The sequence below is a fragment of the Thermobia domestica genome, chromosome 14, assembly GCF_964235325.1.
Source record: "Thermobia domestica chromosome 14, izTheDome1.hap1.1, whole genome shotgun sequence".
In the NCBI taxonomy this organism is placed as follows: Eukaryota; Metazoa; Arthropoda; class Insecta; order Zygentoma; family Lepismatidae; genus Thermobia; species Thermobia domestica.
Window position 1 is genome coordinate 169,502,909 of NC_137467.1, and position 22,969 is coordinate 169,525,877.

General features: G+C 35.5%; 1 protein-coding gene across 1 annotated transcript in view; it reads left to right on the forward strand.

The window, feature by feature from the left end:
• LOC145670104 (vascular endothelial growth factor receptor kdr-like) overlaps positions 1 to 22,969 on the forward strand; it is a 64,979-nt gene that overhangs the window by 24,593 nt on the left and 17,417 nt on the right. The window contains exons 4-7 of the mRNA XM_081738473.1: positions 5,632 to 5,824; positions 12,624 to 12,775; positions 15,651 to 15,814; positions 20,602 to 20,724. Coding sequence (XP_081594599.1) covers positions 5,632 to 5,824; positions 12,624 to 12,775; positions 15,651 to 15,814; positions 20,602 to 20,724 — 632 coding nt within the window. The remainder of the gene's footprint in view (positions 1 to 5,631; positions 5,825 to 12,623; positions 12,776 to 15,650; positions 15,815 to 20,601; positions 20,725 to 22,969) is intronic.

Consider the following 22,969-nt stretch of genomic DNA (forward strand, 5'->3'; position numbering starts at 1 on the left):
ATCAACCACAAGCCTTTGGTCTTTGTCAGTCATCAAGCCAACATCCATAAGGGCGGCAGTAGATATGGCTGCTGTGGCACCTAAGCCGACACCATACCAAATGCTCTGCATGACAACATAGCTTAACGAAGGGAAGTTCAGAAGGTAACAATTCTCTGCCGGTTCCAATCAAATTACTCCTATGTGTACATGTATTAGGTTTTATTTTTGTCTTAGAAGCCATTGTAAAGAAACATCAAGAAACCACGATGTTAATATAAAAACTAGTTGAAAACGTTTCCACACTCAAATTTGAAGCTCTTAATCTTATACCCTTGGAGTTATTAAATAATAAATGTGAAAACTTTAGCACTCGTTTAAAATTGAAAATGTATCTAATGTAATGATTATAGAATATAAATTTGACATAATACTAAAACTGTAACCCAGCAATGTGCAAAGAGATAAAACTAATCTTAACAAGCATGCATTTCTGCTCAATAAATGAAATACAACGCTGGCGCCATCTATGAACAACAAAATTAAATTTGTAAAAAAAGATCGAAAATGACAAAACTTTGGACTGATATTTACCTAGCAAAACAACATTATATCGAATTTGTAAATATATGCTTCGAAATACAATGTCAGGTCTCAACTTTTTAGCACCCCTTATTTTAGGATTTTAAAAATTGAAAAAATCGACACGCCCTAATGCGTCATGCCAAGAACAACGATGCTCCAACATAAAGAGTTTCAAATTATCTGAAAGATACAAACAACAAAATTGATAAAGTAGCAATGAATTCAAACCAAGACGTCTTCATCATTGATAGAAGGATAGACATACAACACTTTTATTTATTCGAACGAAGTACTCAAACTTAAAATTCGTGTGTAATTGATTCCCTTTATTTATCGCTACTGAACCTTTCTTTTTCTTCTTCTTTTCTTACCTATGTCTTGCGTATGGTGACAGTGTAGGCAACGAGTATTGAAAGATTAATGAGTTTTTGAGTAAGTACTTAACAGGACAGGAAAGAGCAGCATCGGCACTTTTTGAGTTTTATAATTTGTCAATTTCTGTACGTTTCTGGTCGGAGTTAATCAGTCTCAAAATGAAAGATTTATTTATTGTCAATTTATAGTGCATGTAGTAGTGAATAGTGTTGTGAAGAATGTTATAGTGTATGAATAGTCTGTGAAGAATGTTATAGTAGAGTGAGTAGTCTGTGACGAATGTTATAGTATAGTGAATAGTCTGTGAAGAATGTTATAGTGTAGTGAAGAGTCTGTGAAGAATGTTATAGTATAGTGAATAGTCTGTGAACAATGTTATAGTATAGTGAATAGTCTGTGAAGAATGTTATAGTATAGTGAATAATCTGAGAAGAATGTTATAGTATAGTGAATAGTCTGTGAAGAATGTTATAGTTTAGTGAATAGTGTGTGAAGAGTGTCAGAGACAATAGTCTGTGGCGTTTTGCAATTAATCCATAGTTTTCTGAATAGAAGTTTGAGAATATAAGTGTGCATGTTACAAGAATTACAAGAATAATATTTCTTAGCGTGAACATACCAATTAATATCTGTGAAGTAATTTAAAGTATTATGTTCATGTTTCTGTACCATTAAATAAATAGTAGCCTAGTTTTAGGAAGTAGTTTTTTAATAAGTAAAATCAATAACTGTGTACATGAGTATAATATACTATGGTTTACTTGTATAAATTTTACAATATATGTTGCATTTTAGGTCATATTTCGCAATTTTTAGGGCATATATCCATGCGTGCACTATATAAAACTCAGACTCGCATTTGTATGATCTCAATCATTTGCTTTCCTTTTATGCTCTAAAATGGCGAAATATAACCTAAAAATATTTCAGTTCATACTACAATAGTATACAAATGAAAAACAAAACTCTAAGTATATCGGAGAATCTACGCCTCCAAGCAAATGCTGTAATGACGCTACTGCTGGAAACCACGCAGCTGTACACTATTCGAAAACTTGACTTTAGTCATCTTGAAAAAGTTAGTGATCCCAGCTTATATGACAAAAATCGTTTCAATGTCTGTTAAATATGCCTCATACTAAAAAAAATATCCGTATACTCAGTGCAGAAGAAACAAACGGGTCTAATCATAAATATCATTAGTGATATCAGAAGGTGGTCCGGAAAGCGATTCTGCCGGGGTCATATTTCTGATAGTGCTCAATCTGAATCACCCGTACTTTCTCAGCACTACTTTCATATATCTCCCATCTAGTGCATGGAGTCCTCAGTTCGATCCCAGCTCGCGCCAATGAAGCTTTGTAGTGGAGAATCACCATATCCGTAAGTTTTCTCTCGTTTCTTTCCAATTTATTTAATCCACCATTTCATCACTTCTCATTTTCATCGTCTTCTTTAGCACTGCGTTGGTCGCGCCCTCCACTGTTACGTGAGTGGTCGCGCGTTCTACTATTGTAGAACATCATTATTTTTCTATAGTGTTATGACTTTTAGCAATATTCGGTCTTAGGTGTGTTAATTATATTATTATATAGGTTTTAAATTATTTTATTTGATTAATACAAGAATATTGACAAAAATAAACATTATATCTTATTTAACATATTAACAATTTCGAACAAAAATCTAATAAATGTTTCTATGATAAATCATACAGGTAGAATGATTTGATGTACTCTTTCTGAATGATTGTCTACTTCAAGCAATTGTCACACACGCTTTTCTGGTGGTCTGGGCACACCTATTTCTGGCTTTTTGCACAAGTTTTTTTTCTTGTTGACTTGTTGCGAGAATGGCCACGAAGGAAACATTTTGCTACCCCTGAAGCTCTGTCTTGTTGTAATGGAACACCTTCGCTGAAGCCAAGCAGAAGTCTTCCTCTGTGTCGAAGCTCTTTCGCAAAGGATTCCATGGCTAAACGTTGGCTATTTGCTGGTTTTGTCAACTCAAAAGTGAGATCCTGCAGAAAATTCTTGCATCTGACATTTTCATCGTTCTTATTTGCTCCAAATATATTAAGAGCATTAACACCAAGTATGTTCATCATCAATTAGGCATGAAAATAATGCCTTGTGGGCCAAGCCTACGAAAAGCTGGTATTATATTCAAATTGGGAGTTCGTGAGTTTCTTGGCGTTATGAGATCTACATACCAGTGAGGAGGTTCTAACTTTTCTCTCTACCGATATAAAACGCACGAATGTCGACAAAAGGTGGTGTAACAGGACCCGTGACTTCAACATTGGCTTGTACTGGAATGTTTTCTTCTTCTTCCGGTATAATGTCTGGTACATTTTCGTATGGCTGCTCTCAACTGTTTATTCAACAAAAATCTTCCTCGAGCTCCTTCATGTCTTCGATTCCAAATACACTTTCACAGTCACTTTCTGCCTCCTCTTACCAAAGAAGCATCTGTTCTCTGTTATGTTCTGACATTTAAAATATATACAAGCACGTATTCCACAAAAATAACGTGAAAATGTAAAACTAAATAAATCACTAATACGAAACAAACCAGTACGCCAATAGTCGCGCGATCTACAATAGTAGAACACTAATGAAATCATGTAACAAATCGGAGCAGGTGCAACAATAGGGGCAGAAAATAGCATGGAATGTACAAAAGATTGTCGGATAAAGGTACATAACCGCTCAAGGTCGTGCGTGTTGCCAACTGCTCAGGATTTTAAAAATAAAACACCTGTTCTACAATAGTAGAACGCGCGACCACTGCAGTGTTAGCTTAGCCGGCATAATCGTGAGAAGTAAAAATTAATGATTTCATTTCATTTTTAAAATCTCTCCCGTATGTGGATGGAAATGTTTTCCACCAATATACAGCAAAAGAATTTGGACTTCAAGCATCTTTGCAGGCTAGGAGATAGAAAGAAAGAAAAAGAAACAGAAAAGTAATGGTCACAATTTCACTTTTCAAAGTAATTATTGCTAGGTCAGATCAACCATTTTGACCCTCTGACAATGATAATGTTTTCATATCTCCGAAACGGTTTGAGCTATGAAATTGTTTTAAACGACTTTACGGTGTTTATATCTATTGAAAACTTTCACGTATTTGGATGTGATACTTATTTAAACACTTTTTCGAAAATAAGTACTTTGGAAAACGCCATATTTTCAATTTCTTGTACCTTCTTTTCTACTTTTTGTTTGGTTGGCAACAGTGTTAATATGGTGGTATTCAAGAGTATTCAGACAATGTCCCCTTTTGGAGCGAAGTTGATCTCTTCTCGACTTGGATATTAGGTTACCTCGATACTCCTCCAAGATGAATGAACCGTTTTTCAACAAATTTAAGATGGTGATTTGGGAGTGTGCCCTGGGTATGGTAAGGGGCGTATGTCAATATTAGATATACCATTGAAGAATAATTACCAAAAACGGAATGCACAAACACTAACAATGCAAAACCATTTGCAGCGTGAATTCTCGTTGTCAACAATAAAAACATAATTTTCATCATTAGAAATAGGGTAAAGCCCTTTTCCTTGTGTTCTGTGAAAAAAAAAAATAGAAGCCCCTCTTTAATCGACATAGGCATTCGTTTGATCGAATACTCCTCCGAGATGACGAAACCGTTCTTCACTAACTTTAGGATGGTGATTTGAGGGCGCGCGCTGACTATCATTAGCGGTCGCGTATTCCTATCCGGACATGCCCTTGTGAAATAATTATCCAGAAACTGTATCTCCGAGATGCCTGAACCATTGTTTACTAAAGTTGACATTATGAGCCGAGAGCGCTCGCTACGTGTCATTAGGGGTCACATGTCCCGATTGGACGTACCATTGAGGAATAATCACCAAAAAATTCAAATGATCAATAAAAGTCGATCGCTTCTCTTCAAATTTACAATTATATTATACGTAGTTGGCATTTGCATTGAGGTATATTGTATTAGTTGAATGAAGTATATTATTATTTTTGGCGTATTATAGAAGAAGCAGATCATCGGTATCGTAGTTGGTAAGACGTCTGTTCAACTGCCTATGAGTTTTTAAACAAGTCCGTAAAAGGATACGAAAGAGCAGCATTAGTACCTTGTAAGTTTCTAACCGATTACTTTCTGTGTCTTAACACCCGACATAATCCTTGATGATATCGAAGCATTTTTCTCATTCCGCGTCGTTCTAATGCATCAAAGAGTTTCACTCAGCCTATTAAAATAAGCAACTGTGGAAGTGGAAGTGAACGGGCTGCAGCATGATGCTAACTACCAAACCTCCCTTAGTGGAGAAACTTTCCTCACTGGCTTAACGGTTAGTGGGAGCGCGCGGTTGGTTGGACAGAGTTCTATGTTCGTTTCTCAGTAAGAGAACATTTGAACACACTACAGTAATTGGCATTCCACCTTAAACTATAAGTCCACGGGTCATATATCCTCAGTCTTGAAACGGGACACTAAATTTCAACAAATAAACACACAAACAAACGAACAGAGTGCCGAAGTCAAGAATGTGTGAACCCTTTCCTTCACACATACACAGTCCTTAATCCTTCGTAGTCTATCTTGAAAGTTGAAAAGGAGAAGCGGTCAATCTTTACTTATTTATGAATGAGTATCATTAGCTGAAAAAGAAATCTCAGAATACGTTCTAATATTGTTATTTTATAGGAGAGCTGTGGGTAATTGTGGAATTCTGTCGCTTTGGAAATCTTCAAAATTACCTCATTCGAAACCGAGACGAATTCATCGATCAAGTGGACCCAGAAACTGGAAAAATTAATCCTAACATTGGTAGTGAATTACTGGAAAGAGTTGAAGCTATTAACGCAATACCACAAGAAACAGAAGAAGAGTTACAAAGGTAATCATTGTTCCTTTTTTAATTGATTTTTTCACTTTTATTTTCTTTGATAAATTCTACTTTATTTGCCTTTCATAGCCTAATTCAATTCTCTCTCTCTTTTCTTTTTCTTTCCTTTCCTTGTTTCTTTTTCTTTCTTTCCTCTTTTCTTCTTATACACTTTTATTAACTTACGACAGTAAAAACTTAAAGGAAGAAACTTATTGGTTATTAGAAGCGAATTTTTCTAATTTCTTAGATTTCTAAGCAGTAGCCTTAGATTGTACCTTCCTCATATATTTGATGAAGACAATGATATATTTTCGAACAAATTATTAATATAAATATTTGGTCAGATTTTATATTCAGTTGCTTGTCCTTCCGAAGCTTGGATGAGTAGTATTCACTATTCAGATTTAAAAGAATGCATTTATAAAACTGAATATTATATCAATCTACCCCTACAAGGATGAAAAACATAGTCTATCGAAATTATCTGATGAAACCCAAAACGCTAGGTTGGAGTTTTTCTCAGCCCAGCGATCCCAAGTAAAGTTTTTCGTGGGTGTCCCTCATTCATACTAGACAAATGTCGGGTTGGTACATAATATACAGGTCCCAGGCTGCTTCCTTTCTTCCTCCATTTCCCGGATAATATGAAAGCGGAGGAAACCATTCCTCATACGTGACGGGCTCAAGGCCCTACATACCGCTTAGTGTCCAGAAAAATGTATAAATAAATAAATAAAAAAGCTTATCACAAGAAGTGGCTGTTTACTTAGTAATAACGCCTCGAATATGAGCGAAGTTATAACTTTAATTGACTGCGCTTTGTAAACTTCAGTTAGAACTTACATCCTTAATGGGTTTCAACATTTAAAATAGATAACACCTAGGGCTTATTTCGGATGCTTGTATAAATGTTATCTCACAAACATGTGTGCAGTTTTTGCGTGTGAGAAAGTGATTCAACTAGATCTCAACTTTGAGAAATCTCGTTTAAATGGCACTTTAATTGAGGAGCTCAGCGCAAGAGTGGTCTAACCCACACTTTGTTAGTTTTGAGAAAATTAACAGTAAAGTTGAGAAAGTCTGTATTTTTATGGTACAAAGAAAACGTTTCTGTATTTGGTCAGGTTGTTAAGAAGTACTACCTTTATCATGTGAGAAGCATTGTTTTCTCATTTTCGTTAAATAAGGTACTGAAATAGATGCAGAATGATTCCTCTGTATGTCGGGTTAAACCAGTTTTGCACCGAAGGACTGCACTTGTCAGGTGTTATTCAGCAAGAATGGTCTATCCCAAATTAATAGCATGAAGAATAAAGAAAGGTAGTATTTACCAATGTATATTGCATACGGTATGAACACAGGCCCGTGCTGGGATGCTAACGAGGGCGGTGGACAAGTCTACCAAAAGGATGCCCATACAAAGATGAATACGTATACATATATATATATATATATATATATATATATATATATATATATATATATATATATATATATATGTGTGTGTGTATGTGTGTGTGTGTGTGTGCATGTGTATGTGTGTGGTGTAATGTAATCAATGTAGTAAACGCCGGGAGATGATTTCTGTCCCCAATATAAAACGAAAACGAAAACGAAAAATATACACCAACCTGCGTGTAGAAATGTCTCAGAGCTATGACCACCAGAAAATTTTGGAAAAAGTGCAAAAGCAACCATCTGAAGAATAAAATGTCGGATCGAAATCGGGCAAAAGGGAATTCCATTATTTTTATCCGTAGATTGAATTCGTGTACAATCGGATGTAGTACGGGGGCGGTGCAAGGATGACCCCAAAGATAGTGGAGTATTCCTTCGAGTATTTTATCAAACGTTGAATAAGGAAAATGAATAATAACTAAGTACAATATTTCAATAATAAAAATAATAGTACATCGTTCAAATTAGAACACTTAGAATTCGAAAGAAAGATACACATATGTGATTGATCTATTTTGTCTCAGCAAAGAATAAAGTCTCGGAAGAAGAATTTAAATGGAAAGAAGTATTTAACATATCACAGTTATATCTTATAGGCTAATGTTAACGGATGATAAATGAACAGCTTCCTGTCTAAGTTAAGAGTGTTTGAAAATGTAAAAAATAACTTTGATCGAGATTAGGTTTATAATGACTGTGCAGAAGACTTTCAGGCGGCAAATATCATGTATGATGAACGAGAGTACAAAGGGTTCTTCACGTAACAACAGTGACTCCCAAAAATTATGTGAATACTATTTGGGCAAAAGTAAGCTGCATTAAAGGATTGCTTGCTCGTAATACGCAGACAAGCAATGAAACTTTGACGAAACACAAGCTGTTGCACGTGTTACACAATGATACAAAGAAATGCAGTTTCAAACTACCGATTTATTTTGTTTTTTCCAAAGTAGGATAACTGTGAAATAATCAGAGGTACCTTGCAGTATTTGTGCAATGAAGTATGTGTACACGAGACATGAGAGTTTACAGTCTCATACTGTCGACGTTGACCGCATTGGAAAGATGACATCGACAAAGGAAATTTTTCCGCGTGCGGTCAAGCACACCTGTAATTTCGGGGATGACTGCCGCAACTATATTAACTAGAGCAACAAGTTCTTCGGCTGTCGTGGCTGATAAAGTGTTTCATAAATCCCCCCTCCAAAGAAAAGAAAGAAATCAAGGGGCGTGAGGTATGGTGAAGGAAGTGGTCATAACACAGGTCCTTCTCTCCCAATCCAACGATCTGGGAATTTATTTAGATAGGTCTGCATATTCCTGTCAAAATGTGAAGGTGCTCTATCATGCTGGGATCACATTTGATGTCTTATGTTAATGGCCTCGTGTTCTGACAATTTTGTTAGAACATTACGTTAAAATAAGTGATGCGTATTCCTACACAGGTGGGTCGGTAATAAATACAGTCCTACCACAAAATTATCCACCATACCTAACCGCACGCTCACACTAAATCTCTGCTCCTGAACGTTCAATAGAGTGGCACATGGATTTTTACGCCCAATGCATGGCTACTGCTAGTTTCAGATCCGTCTCTGATCATTCCCAGTACCCTGTATTCAAATTCAACTGCCTACATGGTGCGATTTCCTCCGATTTCACGTAGGGGAAATTGAAAAGACCCTATGTCTCTGGAGGTGTGAAAAACTACAAGGAAATATACTCTCCTTTGAGGGCGACGGTCACGATATAAACGCGTGGCCTATGGGCTATTTTCCCTTGTCTCTCCATAAATAAGGTGCATATTGGCAAGCTCGTGAACAGGGTAATCTGCCATTGCGCTGGCATATACATATTAACACAATCAATTTTGCTTAAACACCGATGTCTATACTTTTACACGACCGTGATCGACACAACCCTCTACCGTTGAACTCAACACTTCTTATTCTGTTATACAGCACTTCCATACGTAGTACCAGAGCATCGGACTATGTATATCACTGACAAGTTGCGTAGATGCCTAGTACAACATAGTTACGTTAATTGACGCCATTCCACAAGAAAACTGCAAGACAGCCTTTAGCGAGCCTTTCGCAATTGGCACACAAAGGACGGTATTTCCGTAGTGTGCGACCAAATCATCATGGCCGTAGTGAAAGTACTATGAGCTACGTACGTGCTGCTATGTGGCAATAAAAGTGCCACATTCTCATTCTTCTGTGTAGGTATTACATCCAGCTCCAACGTACATTAGAGCATCGAAAAGATATTTTCCCCCATTTTTTGAACGTAATTCCTACGAGCTATATTCTAGGAAATTTCTTCAAGCAGTGACAAAATCAAAATATAAGTGAGCTGCACTAGGACGCTATTTTGGTATATTCACAATAGCAATGTAATTTTTCGTAGTTTGGGCGGTTTGCCAACTACGTAAGGAACGGTTTGCCAACTTCAATGGAGGGGAAAAGCTCCTCGAAAGTATCCCTGGAAGAAGATTTGCCTCACGGATAAATCAAGTGTACTCTCCCAGCGCATTTCTTTCTATCGTTGTGCAATGTGTCAACATGTCGTGTTTTGTCCATTTTTGTTGGTTCTGTGCAGAGAAGTACCCTATTGAACGGAATTACATATTAGGGGGAGGAAACCCTTTATTGCAGCTTACTTTTGCCCAATATGTATTCACGCAATGTTTTGGAATCCCTGTGTCATTTATGAAGAATCCCTTCTACATTCGTTCATCACATATGATTTTAGCATTTTTGGATACTGCATGTTATGTTTTTTACATGCCGCTTGACTGACCTATGCACAGTCTTTTTAAACCTAATTTTGATCAGAGTTATTTTCCCATTTTCACACACTCCTAACTTGGACAGGAAGCCATTCATTTATCATCCGTCATCATTAGAATAGAAGATTTAATTGTGATACGTTAAACACGTTGTTTCATTTAAATTCTTCCTCCGAGAGTTTATACTGCACTGAGACAAAGTACATCACTCACATATGTGTAATTCTCTCTTTTTTTATCAAATTCTAAGTGTTCTTGTACCTGGAAAGATGTACAATTATCTTTGTTGAAATCTTATACTTGATTGTTGTTCATTTCCCTCATTTAACGTTTCATAAAATACTCGACGGAATGTTCCATTTTCTTTGGGAGTCATCCTTGCGCCGCCACTGCACTATATCTGGTTGTGCACTAATAGAAGCTATGACTAAAAATTATGGATATTCTCTTTTACTCGACTTCGATCCGATGTTTTGTTCTCGAGTTATGGCCGTTTTTACATTTTTCCGACAAATTTTTGTGTGATCAATTCTCCTCCGAAAGGAGGCATTTTTGCACCCAGGTTGGTGTATACTTTTCGTTTTATCTCGCTGTCAAGAATCACCTCCCGACGTTTGTTCTATTAATTAAGTTACACCCTGTGTATATATACGGGCCCCATTTTATATATTAAATAGCTAAACTGTGAAAATGTCTGTACAAGAGAAACATTTTCTAGTTATGTCAAAGAAAATGAAGCTAAATATATACCAATAAATCAGTATAGCTATATTTTAGAAATACAATAGGCACTGATTATTCGAACACTGCTTTAAAACACGCAGGAACAATCAAATTTGTAAATTAAAAAAAAAAACTTGAATTGTTTAAACTACACTACATCGATTGCGCTTACCTTCCGAAAGTTTCTTTTCTTTCCTTTTTTTTGTTTTTTGCAATAAATAAGTAGCCGCAAGAAAAACTTCTATATTATTTTACCAAATAGACGTACACGTTAATTGCTTTACTGGCTTTATACATATATTTTGAAAAGTGATCGTACTCTTTACCTTTTCTCTACCAATAGCAACTATATGAATGTATAATACAAAACTGTTATTGCCTACAGATATTTTTTTAAAAATATTTATAATGTGATATTTCGCAGGCCGTCTTTTATAAGGGCGCACTTTATCCTTCACAGGTTATTTACCAAAGGCCAGTATATGAATTTACTATACAAACCTGGTATACGGAACAACTAAAACTTCTTATCTGTAATGTGATGTTTCGCAGGGCGCTCGCTCTACGAGCAGAGCACACTGTACCTTTCACGTTTTTTTTATCAACAGTAACAGTATGTATTTATTGTACAGAACTGTGCTATACAGAAGAATAAATAAAACCGTTTTACTTTGATGTGGATTTGCAAGGGCACGTTTCGGAAATATACCTATATATTCTTTCACAAAGTCTTCCTGAGGCTGCGACGTTTTCTTAGGCCACATAGTATGTTTACCCCTGTTATCATGCTTAGATAGACTTTCAGTTTGTTTCATTTTCACAGCACGAGAAAGTCTATCGTTACTAAGGTTAACAGAAAAAATGGCTCCTTGCACACATTTTTTATCACTACCATCAACAGGCACAAAATACTCACGTGTATACTGTTATCTTTGTCCATACCATATCTTTTCTTCTCAGACTCAACTTTAACAAAGCCATTTATGAACGCGTTTTGCAGACTAAAGTCAACAAGACTCCAAAAGTTTTGAAACAATGTTTTACGAGCACTTTCACCAATGCTTTCGTAAACTTTTTCACACAGCGGCATGGGGGACCAGGTTGACGGGCAGATATTTTCTTTCCTGTGCTACGTGTATATTCCTCTCCACTATATCCTTTGTTCATCTTTACATTCTTTGACCATTGTTGTACATTTCGTTTTCTCTTTCTGCCACGATATTGTTCCTCTTTAGACATACATAGAGTTCCGATGTCCACAAACTATCTAGTGTCCGCCATATTGTTTGTTTTGACATGTGACCATTCTTTCTCTCCAGATTGGTTGAATTGGGTTAGACCACTGTTGCACTCAGTATTTAGAAAATTTACTCAGTGCAAAAAAATCACAAAAGAGTACATATTAAAATTATCACCAATATCATGCCTAGATAGACTTTCATGTGAACAACAGATGGCATCTAAATGCAGATATTCGTGGTAGAGAGGGTTAGACCACTCTTTTGCTGAGCTCCTCAATTACATAAACGTGTTTGGGGTGTTTCTTGGTTTAATGTTTCATCTTAAATGCAATAGCTAAAAGGCATTTATGCAAAATAAAATATGAACGTTGCATTTCATCAAAATTGGACGTTGTACTTTTCCTGCTAAGTTATTTTTCAAATCTGTACTCTGTTAATGAGTAAACAAAATTAAGCAGATACTTTTTTAATAACTAAAATACATTGTTTTTAAATGCTTGCTTTTGTATGGAAACAATGAATGCTTTTGCCTGTTGACGGATTGTCTAATTCTATACTAACTTGGAGCTTTCCTTGATTGATTGATTATCAGGATAAACTATACGGGCGTTACCTTCTCCAGTGGCTTATCGAGTGAAAGAAGTGCAGGACCCAGCGTGGAGTACAGAGCAAACGAGAATTCCGGAAGCGGAGCAGTAGACTTTGTCAACACAAACATAAGCGTCGTCTCATTGTCACCGTCAGGTAAATTCCAGATTAGCTTCGTCTCTACAAATGTTTCAGAAATATAATTGCTGATCCGTACTGAATAATTTCAATATGAATATCTTACTTCGTATACGAAGTAGTAGAACATCAGTCAGATAGTTTCAGTGTGCTTTAACATCTTCGTCGATAACTTCTAAACGTTGGTAAACGGGATCATTTGTGAAGGTCTTTATGCATCCGGTTAAGCAACACTTAGAAGTTATCGACGAAGGTATTAGCACGCATTAAAGCTATCATACTGAAGCTTCAACTGCATCGTGATGTTATAAAACACATAATCAATAACTCAAATATGAAAAGTCTTACCGTGTGTCATGGTATATTTAAACTTCAATCAGACAGTTTTAGTATTATATTGCTAAAGTGGACTGTCTGGGAGTTCCATATACATCTTTTTTTAGCAACGTTTAAAAGTTACTGACGAAGGTGTTAGCGCACACAGAAACTCTCAGATTGAAACTGAACTACTTCCTGATACAAGATAAAATTGTTCGTGTTTGATTACAAAAATATAGCTTAAATGTATTAGTTTAAATAAAATTAGACAATTATTTCCAACAATTTTCTGCTAAGATCTTTCGAAGGGTGGGGTTATTATGGCTAAACACAGCACTTACCTGAATTTCTTTGACCTATAAGAAGAGTAAAAATTATTTTTTGACATTCCTTAGTATTATTTTTAGATTTTAAAAATGTTTTATTTGCATATATTCAACTGTTTATAAATATATACTAAGCGGTCTTACGTTTGTCAAAGAAAATAGTATCAGATCTGTTACTCTGAGTACTGTTCACGCATACAATACAAGGTGATAGGTCTGCCTTATATCAGACTGAACAAAACGCAAATTAGTTATAAATATAGTGTAATGAAATTATATAACTTATTGCCACCTAGAATTGGGGTGAAAGAATTAAAGTTTTAGTGTAAAAGAAAATAATGGGTATAAACCTATATACTGGTCATATATTTAAACCATGCTGTGTCACTCCCTAGTGCCATAGATTGGTGAAATTTGCCCTATACTTAAAACGTAGTGCTAAAATATGATATAGGAAACAACAGGAAGAAATACGTGATTTTAACTACAAAAATACACTTTTGTAATGGCACTTTTATACAGAGGATAACTTACATTGCAAGTACTGTGACTCATGGTGGCCATTTCCTGACATTACAAAAGGAGTGAAATGGCCCTCAACAGGGTATATAATCACCACGAACAGCGATGCATACTCTCTAATGTGGTTCCCTGTTGCTTATTAAATTAGTAATGAGTTGTTGTGGTATGGAGTTAGAATTTTTCACCGGATCTGTTAACAACTACTGGATGAACTTTGGGGCATCAGGACATTTTCTAAGACGTGTCTCCATTACATTCCAAATGTGGTTGATGGGATTCAAGCCGGAGAAACAGACAACGAGTTCATTCACCGAATATCTCATCGTTGTCAGAGCTCTCAACTGCACTTTTCCATATGGTCGCGCATTATATATTTTATAAAGAAGTATGGGCTGATTGCATCTCTGAAAATACGCACGTGGAGAAGGAGTATAGTGTCACAATAACGTTAACCGGTGAGTATACTGGTTAAAAAATTGTGGGGTCTCTTTGCCTATGAAACATTGTGCCTCCCTACACAAGAACATCAGACCACGAAAATAATCATGTTTGACAATGCTCCCTGATTCATTCCGTATTCTTATCTCTCGCCAGAAGAGTATAGTTCAGAATCATTACCCAGACTGATTGTGGTGTCATTGAATAAGACAATGCGAACCGACCCTACTTCTCCTCCATCAATTTCTGATTTTCTTGGAATCACCATATACGATCCCGCCAAAGCATGGATATGAATGGAATTTAAGGTAATGGCCGTCAGGGAAAGAGAGCACTCCCATGTAGATGAAATGCAACTGTGGAGTGTAATATTGAGCAATTTGCAGTCTTCTGATTGCTCATTCTTTTTATTTTAATTTCTCTAATAGTCTCTAGCACAATTCTAATCTTTATATTATTCACAATGTAGTCCAAACCTATAATTTTTTATTCCCATCATCTTTTAAATATTTGTTGATAAGTTGCTCATAAGATTTTGCAAATTATGGTAAATTACTTATGTACTTCAACAATTAAATTTTAGATTACAATTAGTAAATGAACTTAATTAAAACATATTACGTTTAATTAATTGTGAAAGGTTAATAAATTTAACTACAACATTTACATTATTTAACTAAATGATGTAACTAACCTTACAGCGCCAATGTATTTATTCCCGAAAAGACGTTTTCGAAAGCAGCAGCTACATTTATTCTTAGTTGTTCCAAGTGCCAAAAACGATGTAAACACGGAAACGAATCTGCGGATTTAAAATATGTATGGGCCCTTAATTAACATTTAAATAAAATATGAATTACGATATGTTGGCCAACATATTGTAAAAATATTTTTCATAGAGCAATAAAGTGGTAATATCTACATAAATCATATGTAGTGGTAAAATATACACGAGTACTATTCTGTGAAGTGATGATTTAGTAGTATATAAGCTACTAGTTTCGATTTCGTTATATAGATATCATGACATTTTTACTGTGTGTTTGTAAACATATCATAATTTACATATTATATAATGTTAATTAAAGCCCCATAAATATGTGAGTTTAGTGTATTCACCATTTTCCGTATTTCCAGCGACTGATGATAAAAGGAACAGAGGTTTGCGAAGATATTCACGCTGGAATAAATACATTGACTGTGTAAGGTTAATCATACCATTCAGTTAAGCAAATTATGGCAGAGGGTTTTCATATTTCCCTTTACATTGCTTGTTGGTTTCTCCCCAGGAGAGGACAGTGGAAACAGTAGCCAAGGTGTAACTCAACCCGATTGGAGAACAAATTACCGAGGAGACTATAGAGGCGTTGATATTCGACCAATCTGCACGAGAGATCTCTTGTGTTGGGCATTTCAAATGGCCAAAGTAATGGATTATTTGGCTTCACGGAAGGTAAATTAGTTTGTACGAACCTCCAAATACATCAAATTGTAAAATTTTATCGGACATCAGAGTAAAATAGTAAAATTCATCTGTTCATAGACAATGAAGTACACATAATTAAAATTCGAGCTTTTTCCTTATATTTCATGAGTGTTTAATTGTATTTGATATTACTGAGAGGAAATAGTTTAGTGAAATATAGTAAAATAAACACTGTGTAACCTTGTAATGACACACTAGGGAAACTTAATAAATAACGCAATGTAGTAGAAGAAAACAATAACACTATACAACACTTTTTAAAAACAAATTTGGCCCTCATTGCTATTGCTGTTTCCTTAGTCATATTCATCGAACATTTAAGAAAATGTGAACAATTCTCTTCAAATTTCACTTTCGTAATATTAACATCGATTTGTTTGCAAATACCAATAACGCTATAAAACGTGTTAGACATTGCATTGAAATGAAAGGAGTTTGCTACTAAGTTCCTCAGCACCTACATTGTAACATCAAGAGTGTAGACCACTTTAATACATAACTTGGGTACATAGGTACTCATGTGTCCCTGTGTACACCTTACAAATTTGTCCTTTTCCTACATTTTCGTTGACGCGTATCATCACTTTCACGAATTAACTCCAGATGTAGTCCCCCATCATGTTCCAGTTATATTGTCCTTGATAAGAGTATTCGAATTTCATAATGTGTTGGTGAAAATGCTCACCATATTATTCTGAATATGTACTCTAGGTCTTTTTTTAATTTGTTAGCAGCTCGGAGAAATCAGTGGACTGAATCATCTTCCTCACTTGCGATCCTATAAACACTGAAGCCTCCCTCTTAGCACGTGAAATCTGCAGAAACATGTCCTGTAACAAATTCAATGCTTCACAATCCCTATCCAAGGCTTTCACAAATTGCTTGGTAATACCAAAATGTACATGAAGAAGGGGGTACAATACCACTTTAGGGTACACAAGTGGCTTGTATCTTACGTTATTTGTTTCCACAGAGTACTACTCCCGTTGTGGCCAGTACTTCCCCCGGTAGTGGACATCCGTCTCCCTACTGTCCCATAAACATAGATAACACTGAAATTTCGTGAAACCACCCTGCAAACCAATAAGTAAGACCATAAATGCGAAGTTCTCTATTAGTTGCTACCTATATCTTGTATACTGCAAACTGTCCAATAAGGGCTTCAAGTTGTTAAAGTTTTCCTTCGTACAGCATTTTATTACAGTAGAAAAAAATTTAAGTTTTAAGAGAAATGAATGATTGTACTGTTAAGTGCATGGGTGACTTTGGCAATGCTGTTTTACACGTCAACCACTTTAGGTATATTGTATGAGGTGAACACTCTTTTCAATAACATTTCCAGATTGGTTAAAACAAAGTCTTGATGTGTAACGTAAAATAAGCAGTATCATAAATAATTTCCAATGTACTTTTGCACAGGTCACAGACCACATGGGAGCACCCATGATTTATCTGGATCATTCACTGTCATTCCAAAATAGGCTTTATCCATCTCATAAAATTTCTAAGACGTTTGGAATTAATAACTTTATGCTCTTGTCCTTCTGAACTCTCCACAGACATAACAGAATGGATGGACCTCAACATGACTGAAATATTACTAATTAGGATATAGATGTTGTTGCGGATGTGTACATTTTAACATTTGAAACATGTAAAATGTATGGAGAGATTATATTACTCGTATTCACATTTCATAAAGTAAAACAGTGAAGTAAATTACTTGTCAAGAGAAAATTAGCATGGTTCCGGGAAAAGATTGTGTTCCCACTACTGTGTCTTCACTATCTTTTATTTGCTCAATCGGTTGAATGTACTACGTTTAACAAAAAATTTTAACAAGTACGGCATGCAGTGACACAACCCCAATATGACAGGATATTTTAGGGTTATATATATATATATATATATATATATATATATATATATATATATATATATACAAATACCTTTAAATTCTTACAAATAGGCTTAAAACACTCTGCTCAGTGTGACACGTGTTGCTTCTACCGCGAATCTCTCAATCACTGTTGGCAGGTCCTTCAATCAAATTTTAATGCAACTTAACCCAACCAACGTTGTAACATGCATAAATAAATTCATTAATATAAGGGCAGAATCCATATTTTCGATGCTACTACCTACATAAGCGAAGTTTCATGGAAAAAATACATCTTTTCTACTTACCTTTAAGGTAACAAGACAGAAAATCACTATTATAATACAAGTACAAAATGAGTGTAACCTATTGTGTGAAAGAAAAACAACAATTTATCATGTGGAAGTTACACAATAGTTCATGAACTGAAAGAAACACAGTAATCCATTATCTCAAGGAAACGCAGTAATTCATCGAACACAATAGTTTTTAATCTGGAAGGAACTACAAATCATAGTCTGAAAGAAATACAACAATTCATCGTTTGAAAAGAACAATAATTTACCATAAGAAAGAAACACAGTAATTCATTGTTGAAAGAATGATTCAAAAGGAAGACAATAAACCATCATCCCAAAACGAACTAATAGAATCTATCGCCTGAAAGAAATACAATAATTCATCAACTGAAAGAAAGTCAATAATCTATCGCCTGAATAAACCAAGAGTTCATCGCCTGAGAGAAGCATACTGGTCCATCGCTTGAAAGAAGCAATTATTGTTCATCGTCTTAAAGAAACACAATAATTCATCGTCTCCAAGAAATACAGTAATTCATCGTCTGAATACGGAAGAAGAAATAGAAAAGTGTGAGAACAAAGAGAATCGTGTCGTGTGTTTTAGTCCATTTAGCTGAATGATTAAATAGCCAAGCCAAATCTCAATAAACAATTTTAAGCAGGAAAATAAAACGATAAGACATCGAGACATTGAACAACGCAAAGTGTATATTAAAATGTTAGGAGGAGGGACACTTGAAGAAATGTTAATATAAAAGCTGATAAAGTAAAATTAAAATTATGTTTGCTAAATAACACAGTAATAAGAAGACTAAAATGATATGGTCTTCAAAGGAACAGGCTGAGAGGAGTCAAAAAGTCATAATTAATTATTATACCATAAAAAACAAATTTATCTAAGTTTGTTATCTATGATATAGTCTATAACAATTGTATAAACTTAGCCTAGAATATGAAGCTCTGATCCCCAGTACACAAACAAATAAATAGATCTTCTTAAAATTCACACTTTTCGTAGCTATAAGGTTATCATTCATATCTTTGGCACTAATTCTCAGCTTTGACTCTCGGAGAAAATGCATGTAGTTAGGATGCCATGTTAAGCTGTCGGGTTCACAACTAACGTAGCCAAAATGCTGAAAAAGAATGATAAACTCCACGGCAAGTAACCATCTTTTAAATTGTAATAATTTACTTATATTAGCGTCAAGGCTATAATAATAATAATAATAATAATAATAATAATAATAATAATAATAATAATAATAATAATAATAATAATAATAATAATGGTGGGGGTTGTGGTACTACTAGTAGTAGTATCATTTGTGGTGGACAACATCGTGCGCACGGGTTCTCTCGGGGTTCTCCCATTTTTATCCACTTTTTCATTTCGCCATCTTTTCATTATCATTCACTTGCTTTTACCATCGTTTCTCTTAGTTTGAAGGACATAATCGTGTTGGACGTTAAACTCTGATGTCATTTCATTATAATTATAGTTTCTTTACGTTTAAATGCAATTTCTTTATGTATTGTTGCATGCTTTACTGATATTAAAATATCAAGTAAACAGCAAATATCAAAAAATATGCAATATCTTCAAAACAAAGTGTCTTTTGTTAAATTATCAACGTAACCCTCCCTCTCTCATATTAAACGGGACGTAAGTTTTACCTTCTAAGTTAGAATATTTATAAAATAAAGTATAATAGTTTATACACAAACAATTTAGTAAAAAAATAAGTTTTTCATTCATTTTCAATAACTTCAACAAATTTCCTAATAGTCCATATTTTATTGTTATAATTTGTACTATTGTATGCCCATTTCTCTTTATTATGTAACATATTTGTATCCTTATTATACAATAATCCTTTTGGCATTTCACAGTAAAATCACATAGACCCTTTGTCTAATCTCTCTTATTCCCTTCTTTAGTTATAGTTAGAAAACAAATAAAGCAATTAATGGTTGCTTGTAAAGGAATTTACACAAAGAGCTACATAGAAAATGTAAAATTGAAATTTAAAGGAAGAAAGAACTATGTACAGTCGGCGGCAAAGAAAATAATATATCTAATATAGACAACATATAAAGTATATTAACTATCTTTGTTGATAACTGTATAACAAGGAACATATATATTTGTAGTGCGCCTGTAGGTATTCAATGGTTGCCATAAACTATTAAATCCCTTGAGAGTTCATTTGACTGACTGTAATCACAGCAACCAATTCTTATCTGACTCATATGCACTATCTAGATCAAGCTGAACAATTCAATAACTATATCCCAATTCTTTTCTATAAATCTTTCCTGTAGGTATATTCAATTTTGATTTTATGATTTTAATGTACAAAGTATCAAGTATTGCCTGTCAGCGAAAGAAGTGGATTTTTTCAGTATGTAAATGTCGTGAGATACGCTTTGATCCTTTTAACGCTTGGATATACCTTAAAACTCATATTTATTTTCTCTAAATTTTAGTGTAGTATTACTAATGTATTGAAGTGTTATGTTTATTTTATGTTAAATGCTTTTTACTTTAAAATATTAATTTGTTTTCTTCCAAGGTTTTGCATGGGGATCTTGCTGCAAGAAATATATTGTTAGCTGAGGACAATGTGGTGAAAATATGTGATTTTGGATTAGCCAAAGATATGTACAACTCTGATAATTACATGAGAAAAGGAAATGTACGTGTATATATATATATATATATATATATATATATATATATATATATATATATATAGTTAGTCTTTATGTAATATCTTAGTGTATTCGGTTAAAGTTAAATAAAATAATTATAGTTCGCACAGATTAATAGCTTATTTATGACTAAGATTCTGAATCAATATTTCAAGATTTAAGCGAAACAATAAATTCTTATATTTTCCTCATATTATCTATGGAATATCCATACATATGAATAGAGGCCTGTCTAAAAAGTATCAGACCTTAATTTTTCCACGCAAAGTAGTGATTCTCAGGCGGCGCCACGGTGCACGGTGGAAGGAGGAACCTTAATGCACATGCTTGAATTTTTTCACGGCGTTCGCGTGTGCCAGTCGTGAGCTGGTGGTCGCGAAATGAGGTGCTGTTGGTAGTGTTCGTCGGATTTAGTGTTTCTCGCAAGATGACTAAACGAATTGAGCAAAGATACTGCATCAAATTCTGTCAAAGGCTGGGTGATTCTCAAAGCCAAACAATTCGTAAGATTCAGCAGGTGTTTGGAGAAGATGCGATGGGTGTAACACAAATTAAACAATGGTTCAACCGATTCAAAGATAGCCGCACATCAGTCGAGAGTGAGCAGCGTAGCGGCAGGCCCCAAACTGCTCGGAATGCAGCTGTTGTTGAGCAGGTGCGAAATTTGATGATGGCAGATCGCCGTTTGACAGTGCGGGAGATTGCAGAAGATGTTGGAGTGAGTAAAGATTCTGCACATGCAATTTTGCGTGACGATTTGAACATGAAACGAGTGGCTGCTAAATTTGTACCCAAGTTGTTGTCTCAGGAACAAAAAGACACCCGTTTTGACGTTGCACAGGACCTTCTGGACACCACTAACACTGATCCTGGGTATCTGAATACCGTGATAACTGGAGATGAGTCATGGGTGTACGGGTACGACCCAGAAACAAAACAACAATCGTCTCAATGGAAGCATCCCGATTCTCCAAGGCCGAAGAAAGCGCGGCAGGTGCGAAGCAAAATCAAGGTGTTGCTGACTGTTTTCTTCGATGCCCGTGGAATTGTGCATCACGAGTACGCACCGAAAGGACAAACAGTGACAAAGGAGTACTATCAAGATGTTCTCAGGCGACTCCGTGACGCAGTCCGGCGCAAAAGACCAGACATGTGGACAGCGAAGAACTGGCAAGTCCATCATGACAACGCCCCAGCACATTCATCCCAATTCATCCACACGTTCTTAGCCAAACATGGAATTACAACCGGTCACCAACCTCCCTACTCTCCAGACCTGGCTCCTTGTGACTTCTGGTTGTTTCCAAAATTGAAGACACCTCTGAAGGGATCTGTTTTGATAGTAGAGAAGACATAATGCGGAACACGACGACGGAGCTGAACAACATTCCAAAAGAAGACTTCCAGCGGTGTTTCCAGCAGTGGAAGGATCGGTGGGCTAAGTGTGTGGAAGGACAAGGGGCCTACTTTGAAGGGGATTAGGGTCCCAAATCTGTCAGGTATTCGCAACTATTTTTCTGGCCAAAGGTCGGATACTTTTTGTCATTATCTGATCTAAATACACTTTTTATACCTTTTGTTCCGTTATAATGTGATCAATAAATAGAAATAAGCAGTAGGATATTTGAAACGAAACAAAAGCCTTAAGTTGAACGTCCCACGGTTATGCTGGTTAGGCTAAAGGAAACGGTGATAATGAGAAATGAGGGATATGGTGGGATGAAGAATGTGGGAGGAAACGGGAGAACCCCGAGAAAACCCACGAGCACGGTGTTTGTCCACCACAAAGTCCACACGGCGCGAGCAGGGATCGAACCAGGGACCCCAAGCACAGAAGGTGAACGCTCTATAACTGAGCCACCGCCCCCCCCCCAGTAGGATATTTGTTTGCATGATAGTAGTAGAAAGCTTTTTTTCACGGAAAGAATAAAGGCTATAGGAAATATCTGAAATATAGGTTTAAAAATACTTGCAAATGCAAGTTTGGTTTAACTGGAGCTACGTACCCGCTTACCACCGTTTCTGTTATGAAACGTTAGCACTGAAACACCTGTAGTGCTTAAATTGTGAGAATTATTCAACACTAAAATATATTTTTGTAAGTTAATATTTATTTCTTCTGGTCTACAATGAGACATCAACTACCCTCTTTCATACACCTTCATCGTCTGTGTCGCCACAGATTATTCAACTGCAAATGTAGCCTACTCTGACATAACCCGTTCTGGC